Here is a 19,127-nt window from a genome sequence, read left to right as displayed (position 1 = left end):
GAGGCTGGAGAACCACAAACTCTTGAGCAGCAGCAGGCTGGGTTTCTGTGGGAGGTTTAACTTTGCAGCAGTCTCTGTGGTTCTTGTTTTGCCTGCCCAGTCTGCTGGGCACACAGAGCTGCTGGGCAAGGACTCCTTTTCAAGCATGCTAGAAGACCAGGGCAGTAAGGACAGCCGGCAGGGCCAGTGGCAGCGGAGGCGCCGGCTGGATGGGGCCCTTAACCGTGTCCCTGTGGGCTTCTATCAGAAGGTCTGGAAGGTCCTGCAGAAGGTGAGCTAGACATCAGCTGGTGCCTCTCTATGCATGTGAGTCTCTGGTCCCAGGCACCAGTCTTGCCAGGGGGACTTAGATACTCAGGGTTGGTTCCTGACCTTGTGTAGACATGTGCTTCATAGACAAGGCCTGCAGCTGACCTTGAAAAGCTGGGGAAGACATGCACTTGTCTTGTAGTCTTGTAGAATCTACCTCAGACTGCACCTTGCAGAGGGGAGCTGGGGTCTGCTCAGGTGCTTCGTGCATCAGGCAGGCAGGGGCAAGGCTGGAGCCCCAGCTGAAGGTGCTCTGGGCACGGTGAGCCAGGGAGCAGAGCCCCATGGAGGGGTGTTCAGGCTGATGCTGAAATGATGGGAAAGGAGTGATGCTATATGGAGTCAGGAGGTGGAGCTGGGGTGTATGGGCAGCATGCACCAGTGCTCAAGTGGGAGCAAGTTTGTGGGCTGGACCAATGTATCTTGGCATGGTGCTTCTCTAAGCCATAACCATGATCTCTCCTCCTTGTTCTGCAGTGCCATGGCCTCTCTGTGGAGGGCTTTGTTCTTCCCTCCTCGACAACCAGAGAGGTAGGAGGTTCATGGGAATGGGGAATGGAGCACATGGGTTGTTGTGTGCTGGTTACCCTGGGTGATTGCCCAGCATAGCTCAGGAATTGAGCAGGTGATACAGTGCTCTAGGTACACTTCTTTCTGCTCCCTCACAGATGACCCCAGGGGAAATGAAGTTTGCTGTGCATGTGGAGTCTGTCCTCAACCGTGTGCCCCAGCCAGAGTACAGGCAGCTCCTGGTGGAAGCTATCTTAGTGCTCACCATGCTTGTGGACATGGAGGTGCACACCATTGGTGGCATCATAGCTGTGGAAAAGATCTTGCACATAGCCAATGACCTCTTCTATGAGGAGCAGGTAGGGGCCAGGCCTCACCCAGGGCTGCTGGCTACATTTCCCAGAGCTGTGCAGGGCTCACCCACTTGTAGAGCCCTGCCTGTTGTCCGCATTGTGCTCATGGAGCACAGCAAAGCTGTAGTGTCTTCCTCCCACCGCTCATCATTGATGAGTGCACTCATTGTCACACTGAGTGCAACAGAGGATGCTGGGGATGGAAGCTGATAAGGGGATTGCCTTCATTCCTAATGATGCCTTTCTGTTTCCCTGTCCAAAATCCAGAAAGCCCTGGGCGCTGATGAGCACATGCTGGAGAGGGATCCTTCAACAGGCATCTGCAGCCTGCTGTATGACAGTGCACCGAGTGGCCGCTTTGGCACCATGACCTACCTGTCCAAGTCGGTGGCCTTGTACGTGTATGACTTTCTGCCCATAGATGGCTGCTCCATGCAGTAGCTCTTGCAGTTCCTCACTGGGTTGTACATGCTCTGGGATGGTTGTTTCATACAGCTTGTAAAGAAGAACACTAGGTTAGTTTGCAAGGCAGCCTGCGTGGCCATCTCTCCTCCCAGCCCTTGCCCCTTGGTGGGTGAGCAGCCCTCTGAGGAACTCCACAGGAGGCATGTGTCCTAAACTGAAGTGTGCCTGTGTGGCCTGTGGAGCAAGGGAAAGGCTGAGCTTTGATGCGTGCTTGTGTTAGAAGGTTCTTCTGCGTGACTCCTCCAGAACCATTACCCCTGGAAAGACCTCTGAGGGAGTTGGAAAGAGTCCCCATACCAGATCTGTGTGCTCAGCATTACAATGCTCTCTGACCAGCTCACACTCTCCCTGCCTCCAGCAGGTTTGCAGTTTTTAACGTCTTCTGTGCTGCTTTTTATTCTAAATCTGGCACGATTAATGCTAGTGTAGGCTGGGGTTCTTGTTCTTCCTGCTGCTGAAGAAAAAGTTTTGAGAGAAAAATAGGGGATGGTGCCTGAGCCTTTCTCCCAGCACATCCAAAATCAATATGCTCCAGCGCAGCCACAGCTGTGCTGCTTGGAAGCAGGCAGCCCATTATCCCCCACCGGGTGTCCTGTGTGCAGAGCTGGGGAGGCTCTGGTAGCCAGGATCTCTTTTACCTCCAAGCTGCTAGTACAGGGCTTCTGGCTGGCTGGGACATGCCACTCTATCCCTGACAGCAGTGCTAGTGGCCAAGTCACTGGTTCCTGAGTTCTCATGCCCTGTGAAACAGCTCTGAGATGGTTTCTTGGTGTTACCTGTCTCCTGAGCTGGCAGGGTGACAGTGCCCATGCCATGTGCCAACACTGCGCTCTGCCCATGCAGCCTGTGGTGCTGATGTGTGTGAGTGTAGGGGTGGCCACCAGGCAAAAAATTGGCTGCTCCACTGTGGATAAGGCTGGCTTCAGAGCCAGATGTTCTCCTCTGTGTGTGCCTGTGTTTTCTGATGTCCAGGTTAGTTTGGCCTCAAAGCCAGGTGGTCTCTTGGGGCAGCAGCTCTTCTGTACATGTGGCTGTATGGAAGATCATGCTATGAAAAGGAAAGGAGACAGAGGAGTCTTGCAGCTTTATTGAAATAAAGGGAGAGAGTCCACTGGCACATCATCCCGGGAGATATTCTCTCTCGAGGTTTCAGAGAGCACATCTCCTTTTATCCTAAACTCCCAGCCACGTGTTGCCCTCATCCTTACCCCATTGCCTGAGATACTAGGAAGGTACAGCCTTCCTGAACCGCCTACCGCATATTCTCCCCTTGAGCCTCTCCTTTCCCCCCAGAGTTCAGAAACTCAGGCTTGTGTGGACTCATTTGTCTGTTTCAGTGGGAAGAAACATTAAGACTCATTTCTAAGACTTTAACACGCATATTCTCACCCATGGAATTGTTTGTGAAGACATTAGCACACATCTTTCCTGTAATGGCTAATCCCTCCCTGTGTGACCCCTGCTCCCGTCAGGGGAGCCTTGAAGGACCCGATTTCTGCGCGTTGCGTCCCTCTGACCCGAGGGACCCGGTGCGGGCTGCGGGGGCTCGGGGCAGCCGGGCACCTCCTGAGCTGCAGCTCCTCAAGCAGGGCGGGCGCCGCCTGGGGGGCTGCGGGCAGGCCACGGGCCTTTCAAAATTATATTCTTAGAGAATAAACACCACCCCGAGCTGCGTGGGGGCCCCAATAAAAATGTCTCTAACAGTAGCTGGCTGCCTGTCGTTACGCGGCCGGGCTGGGGAAGGATTGCGGCAGGGCGGGCCTACAGCTCCCGGCACGCCGCGGGGCCGGAAGTGCCGCGCCTGGCGCGCCCCGGCCGGCGGCGCTCGGCTGCTGCTCCCGGCTGGGCCGGCCCCGATGGCGGCCGCGCCGCCGCCGGTCTACGTGTACAGCCCGGAGTACGTGGCCCTCTGCGACTCCCTCTGCAAAGTGCCCAAGCGGGTCAGCGCCGCGGTGGGGGCGAGGGGGCGCGGGGAGCACAGCGGTGAGGCCCGGGCGCGGCGGTAGGAAAGGAGGAAGCGGGGGAAACGAGCGGCCCGGCGGAAGGAGCGTGGGGTTAGAGCGGGGAGGGGCCGTCTGTGCCTTCACATCGCCCCCGGCGGCGCGGGCTCGGACACTGAAGCGACGCTTCCTTCCCGGGGAAGCCGTGCGCCTCCCCCCGGGACAGCGGAAAGGAAGGCCCTTTGACACGGCATGGGCACAGGCCGGAGAGCCGGAGATGGGACCCGGGCAGGGACAGTCGCTGCTGGGAGGAGTCTGAGCCACGACTCGTCCGCGAGTTCTTAAGCCCCCGGTTGCTGGTGTCTCCTACTCTCACAGTCTTATTCTTCTCTTTAGGCCAGCATGGTGCATTCACTGATTGAAGCGTATTGCTTACTTGACCAGATGAAGTAAGTGCTCCCGTTTTCTGTGAAGGGGTGTTTTATTCTCCACTAAGATTTGGAAGGTGCTGAGTAACTTCAGCTTTCACACTGTCCCTGCTGGCGGTATGATTATGGGAGCCCCCATAGTGTGTATTTCCAAGATTAAAGGAAAATGTTTGTTTTGCTACATGGACACGATTACGGTAATTGTGGCAGGTGTAATTCATTGTTGCCCTCTTGGTCTGGTGGAGCACTTATAGCCTTGTGCCTTCTCTACATTAGAGTGTGTGTCACCGCCATGCTTGGGGCTCTGAGCTCGGTGACTGGTGCTGCTCTAGATCCACTGATCAGTCAGTGCTGATGTGGAGAGGGACCATGTTATTTTGCTGTGTTGTCATTGACTGGGAGACTTTTTGTGAGGTCTGCATGCTGTTCAAGACAGAAGACTGGATGAGATCTAGGACAGAAAAGTAAGGGACCTCCTGCCTCATTCAGTTCTTATGCTGGGGCATATGAAGGGGAAAAAAAAGAAAGACGTAGCTCAGCCCCTCTTGTGAAGCATCTCATAAAATCTTTTAAAGAATGTGCTTCAGCACAGCCAGAAGGTCCTTTTGAGTCTTTTTAAACGATTTTTTTTTTCAGGCAGACTGTGTTTGGGAAATGGCTGCAGGTATTCTTACGGATCAGACCTGAAGGACTGTTTGCCCTTGCATGGGGTGGGAAGCATCGGGGCCAGCCTGGAGCTGGGAGCTTCCTGTGTTCTTCCTGTAGCAATGGAGCTGTGCCGCACTGTCTGTGTGCGTTCCAGTTTTGGGGCGGGTTCAGTGTGTTGCAGGATTTGTTTAGGCACACTGCAAAGCACCCAGACCCAGGAAGGTGCGGTGCAATTTGCTGGGAACAGTGACAGTCTCTGCTTTGGTGCAGGTCACAGCATGCTAAAGGCATTGCGCAGCTCCTGATCCAGGCTGAGGTCCTGCCACAGCGCTGTGCTGGGCCTGGGCATTTCCCTCCGTTAGTTCTTCTGTGTGTAACCTGAATGTTGGATATGCTGGGGATTGCACAAACTGAGAGAACATGCAGAAAAGGAAAAAAAAACTTGAAGCAAGGGGAGAATGTTAATGCAGGCAGCATCTCCAGGTGTTCTTCACTGTGGTGGCAACCACAGACAGTTCCAAGCCAGGGGCAAGGCCTGCTCCAGCTCAGCTGGGTGGCTTTCTCACTGGAGTGACAGTCCATTGCAAGAGAAAGAGGGAGTTTCATTTGCTTTTACAACAGTAACAGCCAAAAGAAGGCTCCTAGGGTAAAGGCTAAAACTGGACATTCTAGCTGAACCCTGAAGCGTCTTGCCCTGATATGCTCCCTTCTTCCTCTCTGCCTAGGATAGTGAAGCCAAAAGTGGCATCCATGGAGGAAATGGCAAGTTTCCACACAGATGCTTACCTTCAGCACCTGCAGAAGGTCAGTGAGGAGGGGGATGATGACCACCCGGAGTCTGTGGAATATGGACTGGGTAAGGATACACATCTTCAGCAAGAGATTAGTTGAGTGTCAGGGCCAGGATGCTTTTTGCTGGAGCTGCAGTTAGAGGGGTGAGCTCAGGGGGATGCTGTGCTTGGTTTTGGAAGGAAACACTCTTTAACGGGGTGTTGCTGAACCTCGGCAGTCATCTGACAGGCTGGGCCAGCAGAGGGTACAGCTAGCCTCACTTTGCTGCTCTGTGCAGCTTAGCCTTTCTCTTGCTGAGTGGGGCTGGTGCCCTCTGCTGCTGCTCTGAGGTTCTGGAACAGAATAAAAGACCCTGACAGTGCCTTTGGGCTGGAGCTGTGACTAGCTGCTGCAAGTCTTCTATGGGAGGGCATGTGTGAACAGTGGCCTGGAGCTGTAGTGACCAGAGCAGCTGCTGTCTGTCTGGTGACTTATGTCTGGAGCAGAGAGCTCTTGCCCTCCTGGACCTGAGACAGCTTGAGCAATGCAGCAGGTAAAGCAGGTGAGATGGCTGTGAGCACTGTCTTGGTCTCAGGAATGGGAGGAGTGACCCAGAACTGAGGCAGAGGTGCAAATTCTGTGCTGTTGAGTGTTTCTTAGACTTTACGTTCCTGAAGCTGTTCTGTCTACAGGAGGACAAGCGGTCCTGGTATCATGCTTTGTGGGCAACAACTGCAGGGAGGCTGCTGTAGGACTAAGTGAGGATCATATTATAGATATAGACCTAAAGCTTACCTAGGCTTGACTTGTTTATGGATGTCTGTTTTTAGGGAAGAGGTATGTCAGTGACCTTGCCAGGGCTTTTCTGGTCAAGTAGCCAGAGACCTGAAAGTAGTTTTTTGTGAGATTGATGTGAGGGACCAGTAGGTTTGGCAGGCCAGGCACACAACTCAGAAGTTGGTTCAGGACACATTTTTTAATGAACTGAGTGCAAAAAAAACATTTGGATTGTTGCTTTTTGTGGTGGGTTGATTTTTGTGATGTGGGTGGTGTTTTTTTGCTAGGTGCCCACCAAGATGCATTCTCTCTTCCCCCTCAACAGGGGGGAGAAAATACAGTGGAAAAGATCATGTTGAGATGTTAAAGAGACTCTACATAGGGAAATTAATTCATTTTATTCCAATTAATAATGGAGTAGGATAGTGAGAATTCAAAATTAAACTGAAATCACCATCTCCCTCATTCACCTTTCTTCCCAGACTCAGCTTCACTCACAGTTCTACTTTTCTCTCAAGCAGTGTAAGGGGACAGCGAATGGGGGCTGTGGTCAGTTCACATGTCTCTGCTGCTCCTTCCTCCTCACTTTTGCCCTGCGTGTGTGTGGGGTCCCTCCACAGGACACTGTCTTCCATGAACTTCTCCAGTGTGGGTCTTTCCTATGGGTAGCCATTTTTCAAGAACTTCTCCAGTATGGATCCTCTGTGGGATCAGTTCTTCAGGAATAGGCTGCTCCAGGCTGGGTCAGTCTTGAAGCCTGAAGCAAAAGTAATGTGCTTCCCCTGGAGGAAAAGGCCTGTTGTGTCTGACAGGCGGACTCTTACCTGGACTCCTACCTGCAGGTTACGACTGTCCAGCCACTGAAGGGATCTTTGAGTATGCAGCAGCCGTGGGAGGAGCCACCATCACTGCAGCCCAGTGCCTGCTGGACGGCAAGTGCAAGGTAGCAATTAACTGGCCTGGAGGGTGGCATCATGCAAAGAAGTAAGAAAACAATCTCTTCCCTTGTGTTTTCTCATCTGATGTCTGAATCCTGCTTCCTAGCTCCCAGGTTCCCTGCGAACCCTCAGGGTGCAATGATCCAGTTGGAAGAGAAAGCGAGGTGTGAGGGAAGGCAGGAGATAGAGAGGAAAGAAACAGAGGGCAGGGCAGAGGCCTGAGAGGAGGCAGGTCACTGCCCAGTGCTGGTGCTGCAGAGCAGTCTGGGGCAGGTGTACTCACAGGTAGCCTGGGATTCTTCGATACATCGTTATCTCAGGAAGCTCAAGTGTGAATTTTGTGAGGTCTGTGGAGAAGCAGAGTGAAGAGACAAACAGTTGATGTCACTGCCAGTTTAGAACACAGTGGAAATATGGCGACATGTCCAAATTGTTTTGTATGCCTTTTGGGTTTCTGAATAAGAGGTTTGAAACTGCGCAGGAGTGACCTTGGGATTCCCCTGCTCCATGGGGGGCTGTTTCCTGTGAGCTCTAACATCAGTAATGATCTTCCAGCACAACAGGAGAGGAAGTAAAAATTCTGGCCCTGAATCCTGTGCTTCTGTAGTGGTAAAATAATTTGTTTCTGTCCCATTTTCCATGGAAGTATATTTTATTTAACTTATCCTCCCCATCTGCCAAAACATGGGGCCTCTTTGCAATGTTGACAAGACACCACCCTTCCTTGTTCACAGCCAGCTGGTATTTGCAGTGCTGTTCTGTGTCCCTGGGGAGCCTCAGGAGTTCTCATGGGCCCTGTGTCTAACCCTGGCAGCTTTTACATGCATGTGCAGATGTCTTGCTCTGGTGACTTTTCTGACCTGGCAGAGGAACTCTGGAGGTCTAACAGTGGTGTGCAAGTGCCAGCCATACCACCATCTCAGCCTGTTTTCTGGTGGGTGCTTGGCTGAAAATGGCTTCAGCTGCAGCTCGCTGTGAAAGGAAACTTGGCAGAGCTGAGCTCTCACTCTTTGCGGAACTGATGGCTTTTGGGAAATCTCCTCTTCTGTCTGGATTGCATGGCTTAAAAAATGCCTGTAATGAAAAAAGTTTTAGCAGTGTTGCTGCTGCTGAGCTATTAGCACTGTTCTGGGAAGCAAAGAGTCTGTTTAAAAAAAAAGATGTTTAATACTCACTGATCCCAAAGGAGTCTTCCCAGTCTCCCCAGTAAGTTGGTGCGTGATGCTTCAGGGTGGATGCCAGCCCAGTATGAAGGTCCAGCCAGACTGACACTGAACTGCAGGTGCTTTGTTCTAGGACCTGTGTCCTAGCAAAATACATTCTTTTTATTAAAAAACACTGCTGTCTGGTGGTTTAGTTGCTTTCCAGGGTCTTAAAGGTAGGAGTGACTTAGGGCTTTGAAAGCTCTTGGTTCAGAGGATGCCTTTGGGGTTTAGGGTAAGATGCTGAGTAAGTGCCTTTTCTCAAGCCAGCCTCACCCTCTCTTCTGGCAGTGACACTCAAAGCTTTGCTGGGTGGTTTTAGGGCAGCACGGGGGATCCCAAGTGCTGAGCTGCAGCTCGGACACTGCTCTGCTTTTGACTGAACTGTTGTTCTGCTCTGATTGGTCTTGATTTTCAGAGGTGTGTATTACAGCATGGAGAGAGTGCCCCAAGACATGGAATAGTTCACTTTGTTTCCATGTGGGCTGTGAGGGAGGGAAGAAGTACATAATCATAGTTGAGTTGGATATTCAGGATACCTGTTAACGCCTCAATTTTCAGCATTACTGTAAATGAACAGTCACTGGGAAACACCTGTTCTCCATGGCACTTGAAGAGAGTGAAAGCAAGTGCGGTTCTGCCAGCCCTGGCTTGCTCTTCACCATTCCCAGCTGTTGCTGAACAGAAATGTCAGGGAAAATGAGCTGAGTGCTGTAACTGGAAGTCAAGAGGAGTTTCCCAGAGGCACACCTTGTATCCTGATATAATTTGTGGAGAAGAGATTTGGGTACTCCTGATGCAAAGTATAAAGCTGTGCTTTAAAATAGCTGTCCAGGACAGATTTAAGAATGCACGTGAACTGGTGCTAAGTGGTGATGGGGACTTTACTTTGGAATGAGGTGGAGTAGGGGTCAGGAAGCTTTCTTGTTCCTTTGATACCAGCAAGTATGCTGTCCCTGATGAATGTCAGTGATAAATCTTTCCATGGTATACCTTCCCTCTGTTTAGCTGCTTGGACTCTCTCCTGGCTGAGCCCAGGAGCTGTATCGCGAGGGACTGCTTGTGGGACATCCCATTTGCATTTTCCTGGGAAGAGAAAAGAGGGACTTACTTTGGGAAGAGGCTTAACCTTCATAGCCTGAGACTTTAGAACAGTAGGAGAATCCTGTGACTCCCTTGGACCTGCCTTTCACTGTCAGGACCTTCCCAGGAGCTATGACCCAGATAGCAGGGTTGAAGTGTCCTGTCTATGCCTGTCCAGAACTCACAGGAAGATGGCCAAGAGGACTGTCCTCTTGCCTCAGAGAAAGAACGGGTTTCAGTTGAGTGGCTCTGAGCTTATTTTAAATGGCTCAGGTGCAGAAAGCTAGCATTTTATTTGTCCAACAGTGCAGTGTTCAGAGGTATCCGCCACAGGCCAGGCTCTCTCTGCAGCAGAGCCCAGAGCTGAGAAGCAGTTGGCACAAGCAGTCCTGTTCTCTGTGCTTCCCAGTCATGCTTTGAGTTGCTCCTGACCCATCTCTTGGTCACTGCTGGGCCTTGGCTGCGTTTTTGTACTCCTCTATGCCCCTGTGAGGTGGACGCTTGCAAAGTCAAAGTGAGAATGCTGGGATCAGTGGTGATTGCATTGGCAATATTCAGTGTCACAGACATTGTTTTCACAGGGATGAAGCTTCTGGCTTCTGTTACCTGAATGACGCTGTCTTGGGGATCCTGCGGCTGCGCCAGAAATTTGACCGTGTCCTTTATATCGATTTGGATTTGCATCATGGGGATGGTAAGACCCAGCAAAGGCTGCAAACAGCACAGCTGCACAGACTCAGGGGGGATGGGAGAAGTCAAGGCCTGTCTGCACAGCAGGGCTTTACTTGCTGCAACAGCCGTGACATTGGGTCTTTTTGGTGCAGTTGCGTTCCCTCATTCCATTTCTGCCTTGTCCTGCTTTACAGACTTGCCCTATGCTATTCTTCAGACCTCTCTTGAGGGTCTGGGCAGAAATCTTATACCTAAAACAACAGATAATATGTCCCAGTCTTCCATCCTGCCAGAGCAGTTGCTGACAGGGTTTAATTGTTTAAGGGTCCAATGCAAGGGAGGAGCAGCTGGTAGCAAACCGTGCTTTTAAAAGAAGGCTTGGTGCTATAAATCTAGAGCCAGAGCTGGCCTTACCAAAACTACTCCTTCCTTCAGGGACATTATTTCTACACCATTTAATATTTCCTGCTCTTCTAAATTTAATGATGTGTTTCATTTTGTTCCATTTTCTCCCTGCATTTGGTTTCTGTTAAGTTTCCTATTACTTCTTTTTTCCTTCTCCACGCCCACTATTTTAATGTGTCTTTAAGGAAAAGGCATGTTGAACCACAGCAGCATTGAGAAAAAGCAAGCGAGCCCGGTAGCACTGGTTCTAATCAGAGCCAAGCTCTGGCCAAGGCAGCCCTGCTCGGATCCCTCTCCCAGCTTCACAGGCCTAGCAGCACAGGCAAGTGCTGCTACCGTGGGTAGTGCCATGAGATATTGAGATCCATTCAGTACTGGTTAGCATGAGACCTGCCAGATTCATAGCAGTTGTGATGTTTGCTGCAGTTGAACTCCAGTCTCTGTTGATGGAGGATGTATTTATTGAGCCACATCTGCATTTCTGCTTTGCTCATGCTGCTCCTCTGCTTGCTGCCCTGTGTGTATCAAGCAACTCTGTGTGTTCAGACTCTGTCATTTATATAAACGATGCATGAAACCTTTTTTTCCCTTTCCTAATAGGAGTTGAGGATGCCTTTAGTTTTACCTCGAAGGTCATGACTGTTTCTCTGCACAAATTTTCACCAGGATTTTTCCCAGGCAAGTTGAACTTGTGAGGTTTGTGCTTATTTGGTTCACATGTCACTGGTGAGCCCTCTGTAAAGGCAAGTTCTATCCCTGCTGTCCAGCCAATATGTCTTGCTGCCTCTTCTCTCGACCCAAGAAAAGGGAAAGAGGGGGAGCTACATGTTTGGCTTTTCCCCCTTTCTGGTTTAGCTGAGCTCTAGGCAGAGGGCCTTAGATGCTGCATGGCAGAATTGGGTGAAGGAGAGAACTGGGTCCCTCCACCCCACCTTTCATGGTGGTGGCAAGTGGACTGCCCCGTAAGCGTGCCAAATGTCCTGGCTCTCGCCTTGCCTTTGAGACTCCCCACATGTCTCTTGCTGCTGCTCTGCTTTCCCTCCAATTGGGTGTTTCTCTTGTGCAGGCACTGGTGATGTGACAGATGTTGGCCTGGGAAAAGGTCGCTATTACAGCGTGAATGTACCCATTCAAGATGGCATTCGGGATGAAAAATATTACCAGATCTGTGAATCGTAAGCCCTCTTGCTCCGATACAGCTGACTTGGATGGGATCTTTGAGAATAAGATACTACACAGCTTAGTATTTTAAATTACAATCCTTTCTTTAGGCTTGTCCCTTCCCATGTTGCAGCCTTTGATTACAATGAACATGGACTGTAAGGTCTCAGAGGTATTGTCTGAATCCTTAAGCAAACTGAATACACAGAGACATTGTGGGTGGCTGGATGGGTCTCTGCCACAGGTCAGCCTATCTCTTTAGATATACCTCCACAGTTTATATGAGGAGAGACTGAGAAGGGGCAGGTATTTTTTAGCTGTGGACTTAGGGCCAGATGTTTTTTCTTCAAGTAAGTGCTCTGAATTCTATCTGTGGAACATATACTTGGGGCTTAGGTTTTCCTGGTACCTTCTATCTGCTGGAAGAATGAAAAGCTGAAGGCTAAATATCTGACAGTGACACAGCTGCCTCCTGGCAGTCCCCTCTGTCTCAGCTGATGGTGGACCTTACAAGCTATTGTCCATGTCAAAACTGGGCTGTGTGGCTTGTTCTTTTCCAGGGGAGAGAAGTCTCAGTGCAGGACATGGTAGCACGTCCACCTCTAGCATTTGAAGGCCAAAACCTCTCTAAACTTGTAGGCCAATAGGGCAGTCATGTGGGGGCCATGCCTCCTGCTGCCTTATTGGTGCTTGCCATTACTGGGGCAGAGCAGCCTTCTTTGTGCTGGAGAACATGCTTCTGAAAGGCAGCTCTAGGGGCTGAGACAGTCAGGAACTCACTCAGGAGGAGTCTGCTGCATGCATTCACAGCTGAAGGACATAATAATCTACCATAGGTTTCAAGCTGTGTATAGCTAAAGCTTCTGCAAAGAGACTTAGAGATCTCTTTTGAGTTCTGTCCTGGCTGGAAGGCAGTCCCAGGCATGACTGTGCATGTCTCATCCAGCTGTTGTTTGAGGGTGATTGCCTGAATTTCCCAAAACCACGATGGACTTGAAGCATGAAGCTCTGTCCTATGCAGGTTTTTGCAGGCTCACTACACCCCACACAGAGCTTTTCCTCATAGTTTTGCCTCAAGAGCCATATATGAGAGAGGAGAGTAATATCCTAGCCAGAGCCTTCCTCTGTTTCTCCTGTCCTGTCCTGGTGAGAGGTGTCTGAGAGTTCAGGATTGTTGTTTTGCCAGACCCAGATTTTCACAGGGCAAAAAAAGCCCCTAGATTGTCCTGCAGCCAAAAGGCAGTGTAATTATAGAGTTTGATGCTACCACTAAACTGGTGAGGACTAGATCCCCCTCTACCATGTTATCAGCGGTGTTTTTGTGCTTATCAGCCTTTTGTTAAGTGCTCTGAGTGCTAAACTTGCTGTAGAGGTGGAAGGCTAACTAGGAACAGAGGTAGTGTAACTGGTATGAATTGGGTGGAAGCAAAGAATGCAGAAACCCTGAGGCATTGGTGGGTCTGAAGGACAGAGCCATGCCACCAGCATTCCTCTGAGCTGTGCTGGCATTAACTGGACTGCTCCTCCTCTCCCCAGAGTGCTGGAGGAGGTGTATGCTGCCTTCAACCCCGACGCAGTTGTGCTGCAGCTGGGGGCAGACACCATTGCTGGAGACCCCATGTGCTCTTTCAACATGACACCTGAGGGAGTGGGCAAGTGCCTCAAGTATGTCCTGCAGTGGCAGCTGGCAACTCTTGTCCTGGGAGGAGGTGAGTGCATCCTGCTGTTCTGAGAGAAACATGTTTGTCTTCCTGTGACCCTGCCTCCAGGGCTCAGACCTGGCAAGGGTTTAGTGGGTGACTGCTGGGCAGTGTCAGGAGGACACACTGTGGCACACTATTGTTTTCTCACACTTAAAATCCTTGATACTGACTGCTGCAAGTCTCAGTCCTGACTCAGATCTTGAATTAAAAGCTACATGGCTCCTCTGGAGGAGAGGCCAATAAACTGACCCTCGTTTCTCAGTGACACCTCTGATTCCCATCTCTGCTGATCAGCCCTCCGGTGCTTCTCTTTGAAAGTGAGCACTATGTTCCCAAACCTATCTTGGGCACTTGGTGATGAATGGTTTCATTAAGATTCAAGGAGGGGCTTGGGACAAGGCCTGACTGCCTGCAAGGTACAGCAGGGCTCTACCCAGTGTAAGCTTAGCTGGACTTACCTCTGCTGTGCTGCCTAACCAGCTGCTTGTCCAGTGGGGAGAGCACAGGACAGACTTTATGTTAACAGAGCATTTCAGAACAAAAGCCACTGTTTGTCAGGGAAAGCCCCTGAGCTCCATGATTGGAGCCTCATCAGCTCTAGGTGTTGTCCTTTTTGAGATGGGGGAAATCAGGTACAGCATATTAAGGCTAAAATTGTATGTGCCTGATGCCCTTTGTTTTGGAAAGGTTATGAGTGTTCAGTCCTGCTGTGGCTTGAGTGTGCTGGAGACGTCACCTTTCAGACAAAACCCAAAACCTCTTTTAAAAAATGAGGATCAACTATGTGTCACTTTTGAAAATACCAAAGGAGTGTCCCACCACTGCAGCATGTGGAAGCATTTGAAGTAGAAATTGAGGGAGAAGGAAAAAAAAAGCAGGGAAAAAGCCCCACAACAACTAAGGCAAACAGAAGGGAATATTGAAAGATATGGTCTCTCTGTCTTGTCAAAGCACTTTTCTCCCTTTACTATTCTAGTTATCTTTTCTGGAAGAAAAAGTTACCTGAGTTTCTTGCAGGATTGCTTTCAGCTAAGGTTTCTCCTTGTGGGCTCATATTCCATTACTACGTAGGTAACCATTTCCTGCTCACTTTGAAATCTCATTTTCATGTAAAGCAGTTGCAAGTTGTAGTGATGAGTTTCACATTTGTCCTCTCAAACATGATGGTGCTGAAGAGCTCACCAGCGTATGGCTGGACGTGTATTTTGCTTTATAGGTCAAAGGCTGGTATTAAAAAGCAGGAAGCCCCCATTTCTGCTGCAGCCTCCTCCTTGTGAATGCCTCTCCTTTTTGCCAGTAGAGAGTCCAGCGCAAGGGGCTGGGAGCTCATCCTGGGACTGAGATGGTGGCTGGAGGACCAGCCTCTGCCACACTGGATGTAACTGGGCTTCAGTTTGGGTGGTCGGTTCTTGCATACACTGTCATTCAGACCTGGCCTTGTGTAGCCAGCAGGTGCAAAAGGCAGCTTTTGGGCATGGCTTGAGTGAATGAAGTAAGCTGAATTCATGTTACCTGCGCAGAGTGGCCTCATGATTTGTTCCTTCCACTTAAATCTCTTTTTCTCTTTTCCCTTTCCCCACTCTTCCTCCTCAAAATTCCAATTCTTGCTGGAAACAGGAGGTTACAACCTTGCCAACACGGCCCGCTGCTGGACATACTTGACTGGGGTCATCCTTGGGAGAACACTGTCCTCTGAGATCCCTGATCATGAGGTAACACTTTGAAAAACTCTCCCTTCTCCTTGCAGAAGAGCCATTTGTTCTGCCTAATCCACACACCATCCTTGCCACTCAGTCCTGTTTTGTGAAGATACTTACGTAATAAAACTGCCCTGACCTAGCAGTATGATGGGTGCTTGTGCCCAGAAACAGAGGCTGTCTGCAGCTTTCTGTGAGGGGTCTTACATGCCAATAAACTCCAATCTCAGATAGTTACAGAGAGAATGGGCAGAAGGATTCCCTGGTTTGCTCAAAGAGTTCTTTAGGATGTGCCTTTTGCCTTTCTCAAGGCTTAATTTTTTTTTTCAGCTGCAGTTTGAGTGGCCACAGTTCCTGTTGCTCTGCTTTCCTCCTCCTCGCCCTGAGGGTTCTGTCAGCAGTGTCCCATAAAGAGTGGCCAGGGCTCAGCACACTCCAATAAGTTGCTCCTCTCTGGAGCTGACATAGCTCTCACCTTGCAAATACTCTCTATCTCTCTATCAGGGTCTCCTGTAGTTGTACAGGCGTGACCTTCCAAACCAATGGAGCAGAGAATTTACCCCAGAAATTTGCCCATTTTCTCCCACATTCTATGCCACTCATGACTATCCACCCTTGGGGCAGATCTTTTGAATGACCTTCCTAGAAATCTCTGTTCTGACTCTAAGCATGGTGTGGACTCCACTGGCTCTAAACATGGTATAAGCTGTATTGAGGGCACGCACGTAAGAGGCATAACAATAAGAATGTGCTTTCTGTAACATCCAAAGGGAGTTCAGAATTCTCAAAAGCTATTGTAACAGGCCTGAAGGAGGAAGAGAGAGTGACAAGCTGAGGAAAATAATCCTCTCCTGTTTCCCCTTCAGGCTGAGTACTATTATTAATGGAACACCTAAGATAGCGCCCAAGGTAAGGGTGGGAGAGGAACACTGAATACACATCCCAAATGACCTTCGTTGCCCTTGTTATCATTTCATAAACTAATATCACACAGTACAGCAACAAAGTAATCTTAATCCCTCTCCCTGCTCTGAAAAATATCATCACAAGGAACATATATGCTCACACATAGGTACAACACCTACATGAACAGACCAAATTACATTGTGACCAGTGGCTCTGTACCTAATATGAACAAATGCTTAGAATCAAATTTGTTTCCAACCCACTCTGGGCAGATCTCTTCTTATCTCAGCCCTTTGTGCCCCATACTGGGCACCAGTTAAGGTTGTCTTAGGAATTCTCCAATTTAGTGCTTCTGCTAAGATGATGCACTTTTCCCCCTGCCCTGTCTAATTGGAGGCACAAAGGGTAAAGATCGCAGTTGAAATAAGAACAGTTTACTGAACAGTAACAGCAACAGCAACAATACTAATGGCAAGAAAAGAAACAGTTCACACAGAAACACCCCTGGCCCCCTAACAATAGACAATACTGCAGGGCTCCCTCTGCCACATTATTTCAGCTGGAAGAAATCCCTTCTGTCTGGAAGAGTCCCTTTCCCCTGCCCTCAGCAATGACATGAGGTGGTGTAGAATAACCTCCTGGCCATGCCTCCTCCCAGCTACTGCAGAAACTGACCCTGGCTTGGCTAGAATCATGACACAACATGACACACGGCTGTTGGTAACCTGTGATTCTGCATTAGCACATCAACCCATGTGCTGCAGATGTCCTGCACGCTATCTGAGCACTTAGCCAGGGGAGACACAGTATCCTTGCAGCACACTGATTTTTCCTTTCCCAGGTGCTTCACGTGTCAGTGCAGTGTTCAGCAAGGTGGGAGGTGAACAGTAGGATATGTGATCACAGCACTTGAAATTCAATAATAAAAAATCCCATTTGCAGGTAACTATATGTAAAATGAGTGCCAACAGCTTTCCCAAATAAAGCACTTGGATAGACATTTGACTGCTTTTGACTGCCACCCTGGGCTGTGCTTCCCATCCTTTGAACTGTGGAAGTGGTTGAAAACTCCAGGTGGACACAGATACTGCTGAAGTACCACCTTGATGTAGTGAAGCTATATGTGGCCCTTAGGTGGTGAAATGGTTTTTTGTCTTTTTGCAAACAGGTACCCATGGGGAGCCGTCCCTCTAGCTTCAGCTTTCAGAGACCTCTCTGCTGACTTTCCTCTCCTCTTTCCTGCAGTTCTTTACAGAGTATGGTCCTGATTATGTGCTGGAGATCACACCAAGCTGCAGACCAGACCGCAATGAGACACAGAGAATTAAAGAAATTCTGAACTCTATCAAAGGTGAGTGTTGTCCAAATCAACACACTGTTTCAGGCCCACGGGTTTTTTTAAAGGAGGCTTCAGAAGAGCTCATTGGAATCTTTCTCACTGACTGGAAAGATGAACCACATTCACTTGGCTGCTCATTAGTGCACAGTGTAATTTGCCTCCTATATCCCTTGGGATTTTCAGGGTTGATGGGAACAGAGTTATGGGTCCCTGTAGCAAAAGTTGCCATTGCCTTTGCTCTGGCTGGGCAGGGGAGTATGGGGCCTTGTTGTTGTTGGAATCATAGAACAGCCCAGGTTCTAAGGGACTTCAAATATCATCTGGTCCAAACTTTCATAGGAAAAGGAGCATAGACAAGATTATCTAGCAACCTGTCCAGACACATCCTGAAAACTTCTCACAGTGGGGCCTCTACCCTGGGGAGTTTTGTCCAGTTTGATTGTTCTCACTGTAAAAAAAAATACTTAACGTGAAACCTCTCCTGGTGCAACTCACACCTGTTGTCCCTTGTCCTCTCCATGTGGCTCCTTGTGAAGAGAGAGCAGTGTTGCAGTGTGCTGATGTTAGAAGTAGGGTAGGAAGTGCAATGGCCATAGATGCCACTGGGTGTCCGTTTCCAAGAACAAGTCAAGTCAATCCTAGGGAGAGGACTTCCCCTCCTTGGGAACTTGTGAAAGAGGGTAGGAGGAACAACATCACTCCAGAGCTGGAAGGGAGGGCTGTGTACTCCTGTGTATGAGTCCAGCCTGAAAGAAGGACAAGGCAGCAGAGAGTGAGCATGTGCCTTCAGATGTCCACAAATCCCAAAACAGAATTCAGCATTGTGAAAGCAGAGGCAGGGTCCCGTGTGGTAATTTCCAAAGCTTGGCTCAAACAAGAGCAGCAACCTCAGCAAAGGGAGTGAGAGGTCAGCAGGAACTGAGATCTGTGCTGAGGCTGGAATTCCCATATCATAGCCCATTAGGCACAGGAGTAGCCCCCCTTGCCAGATCACTCCACCAGGCTAAAATATCAGTGGAAATAATCCTTTTCTGCTTCCTTTTATTTGCAGGGAATCTGAAGCACGTTGTTTAGCAGAAAAGAAAGGCTCGGGCAAGAGCATTTCCTGTGGAGAAGACAGTATATTTATCTGAACAACTGGTGAAATTTGTGGCTGCAGGGAAACTTTTGAAGAAAGTACTGTTGTTTGGTTGGTTGGTTGGTTAAGTTTTTTTTTCCTCTTTAAAGAAGAAAAGCTGCTGCATGCCACAAGCACCATGGTTCTCCCCAGGCAGGAGTGTGGGCCTTCCAGCCACAGCCTTCCAGTGCTGGCAGAGCCTCCTCTGCTCCTTTCTCTTTCCTTTTTTAACACCACAGTTTGTTCTCACAACTGCTTTTAAATGTATTTTAAGAGAGGGGCTGCTCAGAGCTGTGAGCCCTCGCCAGCTGGAGCCCAGTGCCGTGTTACCTGCGTGGCAGGGCCACAGCCTCAGAACTGCCCACTCGTGAAGTACAGCCTGAGGACTACCCTGGGGCATCACAGGTTGTGTCTCTTACCCACAAAAAGGCCACAGCCATTGTGTTTTTAACGGAGAATTTTTAAAAAATAAAATACTTGACATTCATCCAGCCCCTTCCTTCCTTCTTCAACCCACCGTGCCTTACCACTGCTATTTTCCACAGCAGCCCCCCATACCCCCACACACACTTTACAGAGCCATTTATGAGCTCCTGAAATTCTGCCAGACCCTGGGGAGCCTCTCAAGAGTGTCAAGGGAGATGTAGGGTATTGTGGCAGCTCCTGTCCTGGGAGATCTTGGATGAACTTCCAGATGCTCTGG

General features: G+C 49.7%; 2 protein-coding genes across 5 annotated transcripts in view; both read left to right on the top strand.

The window, feature by feature from the left end:
- Positions 1 to 3,341, top strand: part of PHKA1 (phosphorylase kinase regulatory subunit alpha 1) — a 19,000-nt gene extending 15,659 nt beyond the window's left edge. The window contains exons 30-33 of the mRNA XM_056491568.1: positions 101 to 271; positions 787 to 840; positions 978 to 1,178; positions 1,440 to 3,341. Coding sequence (XP_056347543.1) covers positions 101 to 271; positions 787 to 840; positions 978 to 1,178; positions 1,440 to 1,613 — 600 coding nt within the window. The 3' untranslated portion in view covers positions 1,614 to 3,341. The remainder of the gene's footprint in view (positions 1 to 100; positions 272 to 786; positions 841 to 977; positions 1,179 to 1,439) is intronic.
- Positions 3,342 to 3,418: 77 nt separating this feature from the next.
- HDAC8 (histone deacetylase 8) lies at positions 3,419 to 18,911 on the top strand. 4 transcript variants are annotated; one of them, XM_056491582.1, is made up of 11 exons: positions 3,419 to 3,534; positions 3,974 to 4,026; positions 5,379 to 5,509; positions 7,044 to 7,185; positions 10,006 to 10,118; positions 11,102 to 11,179; positions 11,568 to 11,676; positions 13,199 to 13,371; positions 14,983 to 15,077; positions 17,214 to 17,319; positions 18,359 to 18,911. In XM_056491582.1, the coding sequence occupies exons 2-11, from the start codon at positions 3,980 to 3,982 to the stop codon at positions 18,379 to 18,381; spliced, it is 1,017 nt and encodes a 338-aa protein (XP_056347557.1). In that variant the 5' UTR covers positions 3,419 to 3,534; positions 3,974 to 3,979; the 3' UTR covers positions 18,382 to 18,911. The 4 variants fall into 4 exon arrangements, with proteins under 4 accessions (XP_056347557.1, XP_056347556.1, XP_056347555.1 ...); XM_056491581.1 differs by having other exon boundaries at positions 3,419 to 3,620; XM_056491580.1 differs by having other exon boundaries at positions 3,420 to 3,577.
- Positions 18,912 to 19,127: the final 216 nt, after the last annotated feature.

This window comes from Oenanthe melanoleuca, chromosome 4A (genome assembly GCF_029582105.1).
Source record: "Oenanthe melanoleuca isolate GR-GAL-2019-014 chromosome 4A, OMel1.0, whole genome shotgun sequence".
Taxonomy (NCBI): Eukaryota; Metazoa; Chordata; class Aves; order Passeriformes; family Muscicapidae; genus Oenanthe; species Oenanthe melanoleuca.
Note: the sequence above shows the minus strand (reverse complement) of the source record. Positions and strands in the feature narration are given on the sequence as shown.

Bases quoted from the DNA above. Each gene is read 5' to 3' on its own strand.
- HDAC8 (XM_056491578.1), top strand. From the start codon at position 3,494: ATGGCGGCCGCGCCGCCGCCGGTCTACGTGTACAGCCCGGAGTACGTG. The intron at 7,186-9,990 runs GTAAGAAAACAA...TCAGTGTCACAG, and splicing joins GGGTGGCATCATGCAAAGAA to ACATTGTTTTCACAGGGATG. The intron at 11,677-13,198 runs GTAAGCCCTCTT...TCCTCTCCCCAG, and splicing joins TATTACCAGATCTGTGAATC to AGTGCTGGAGGAGGTGTATG.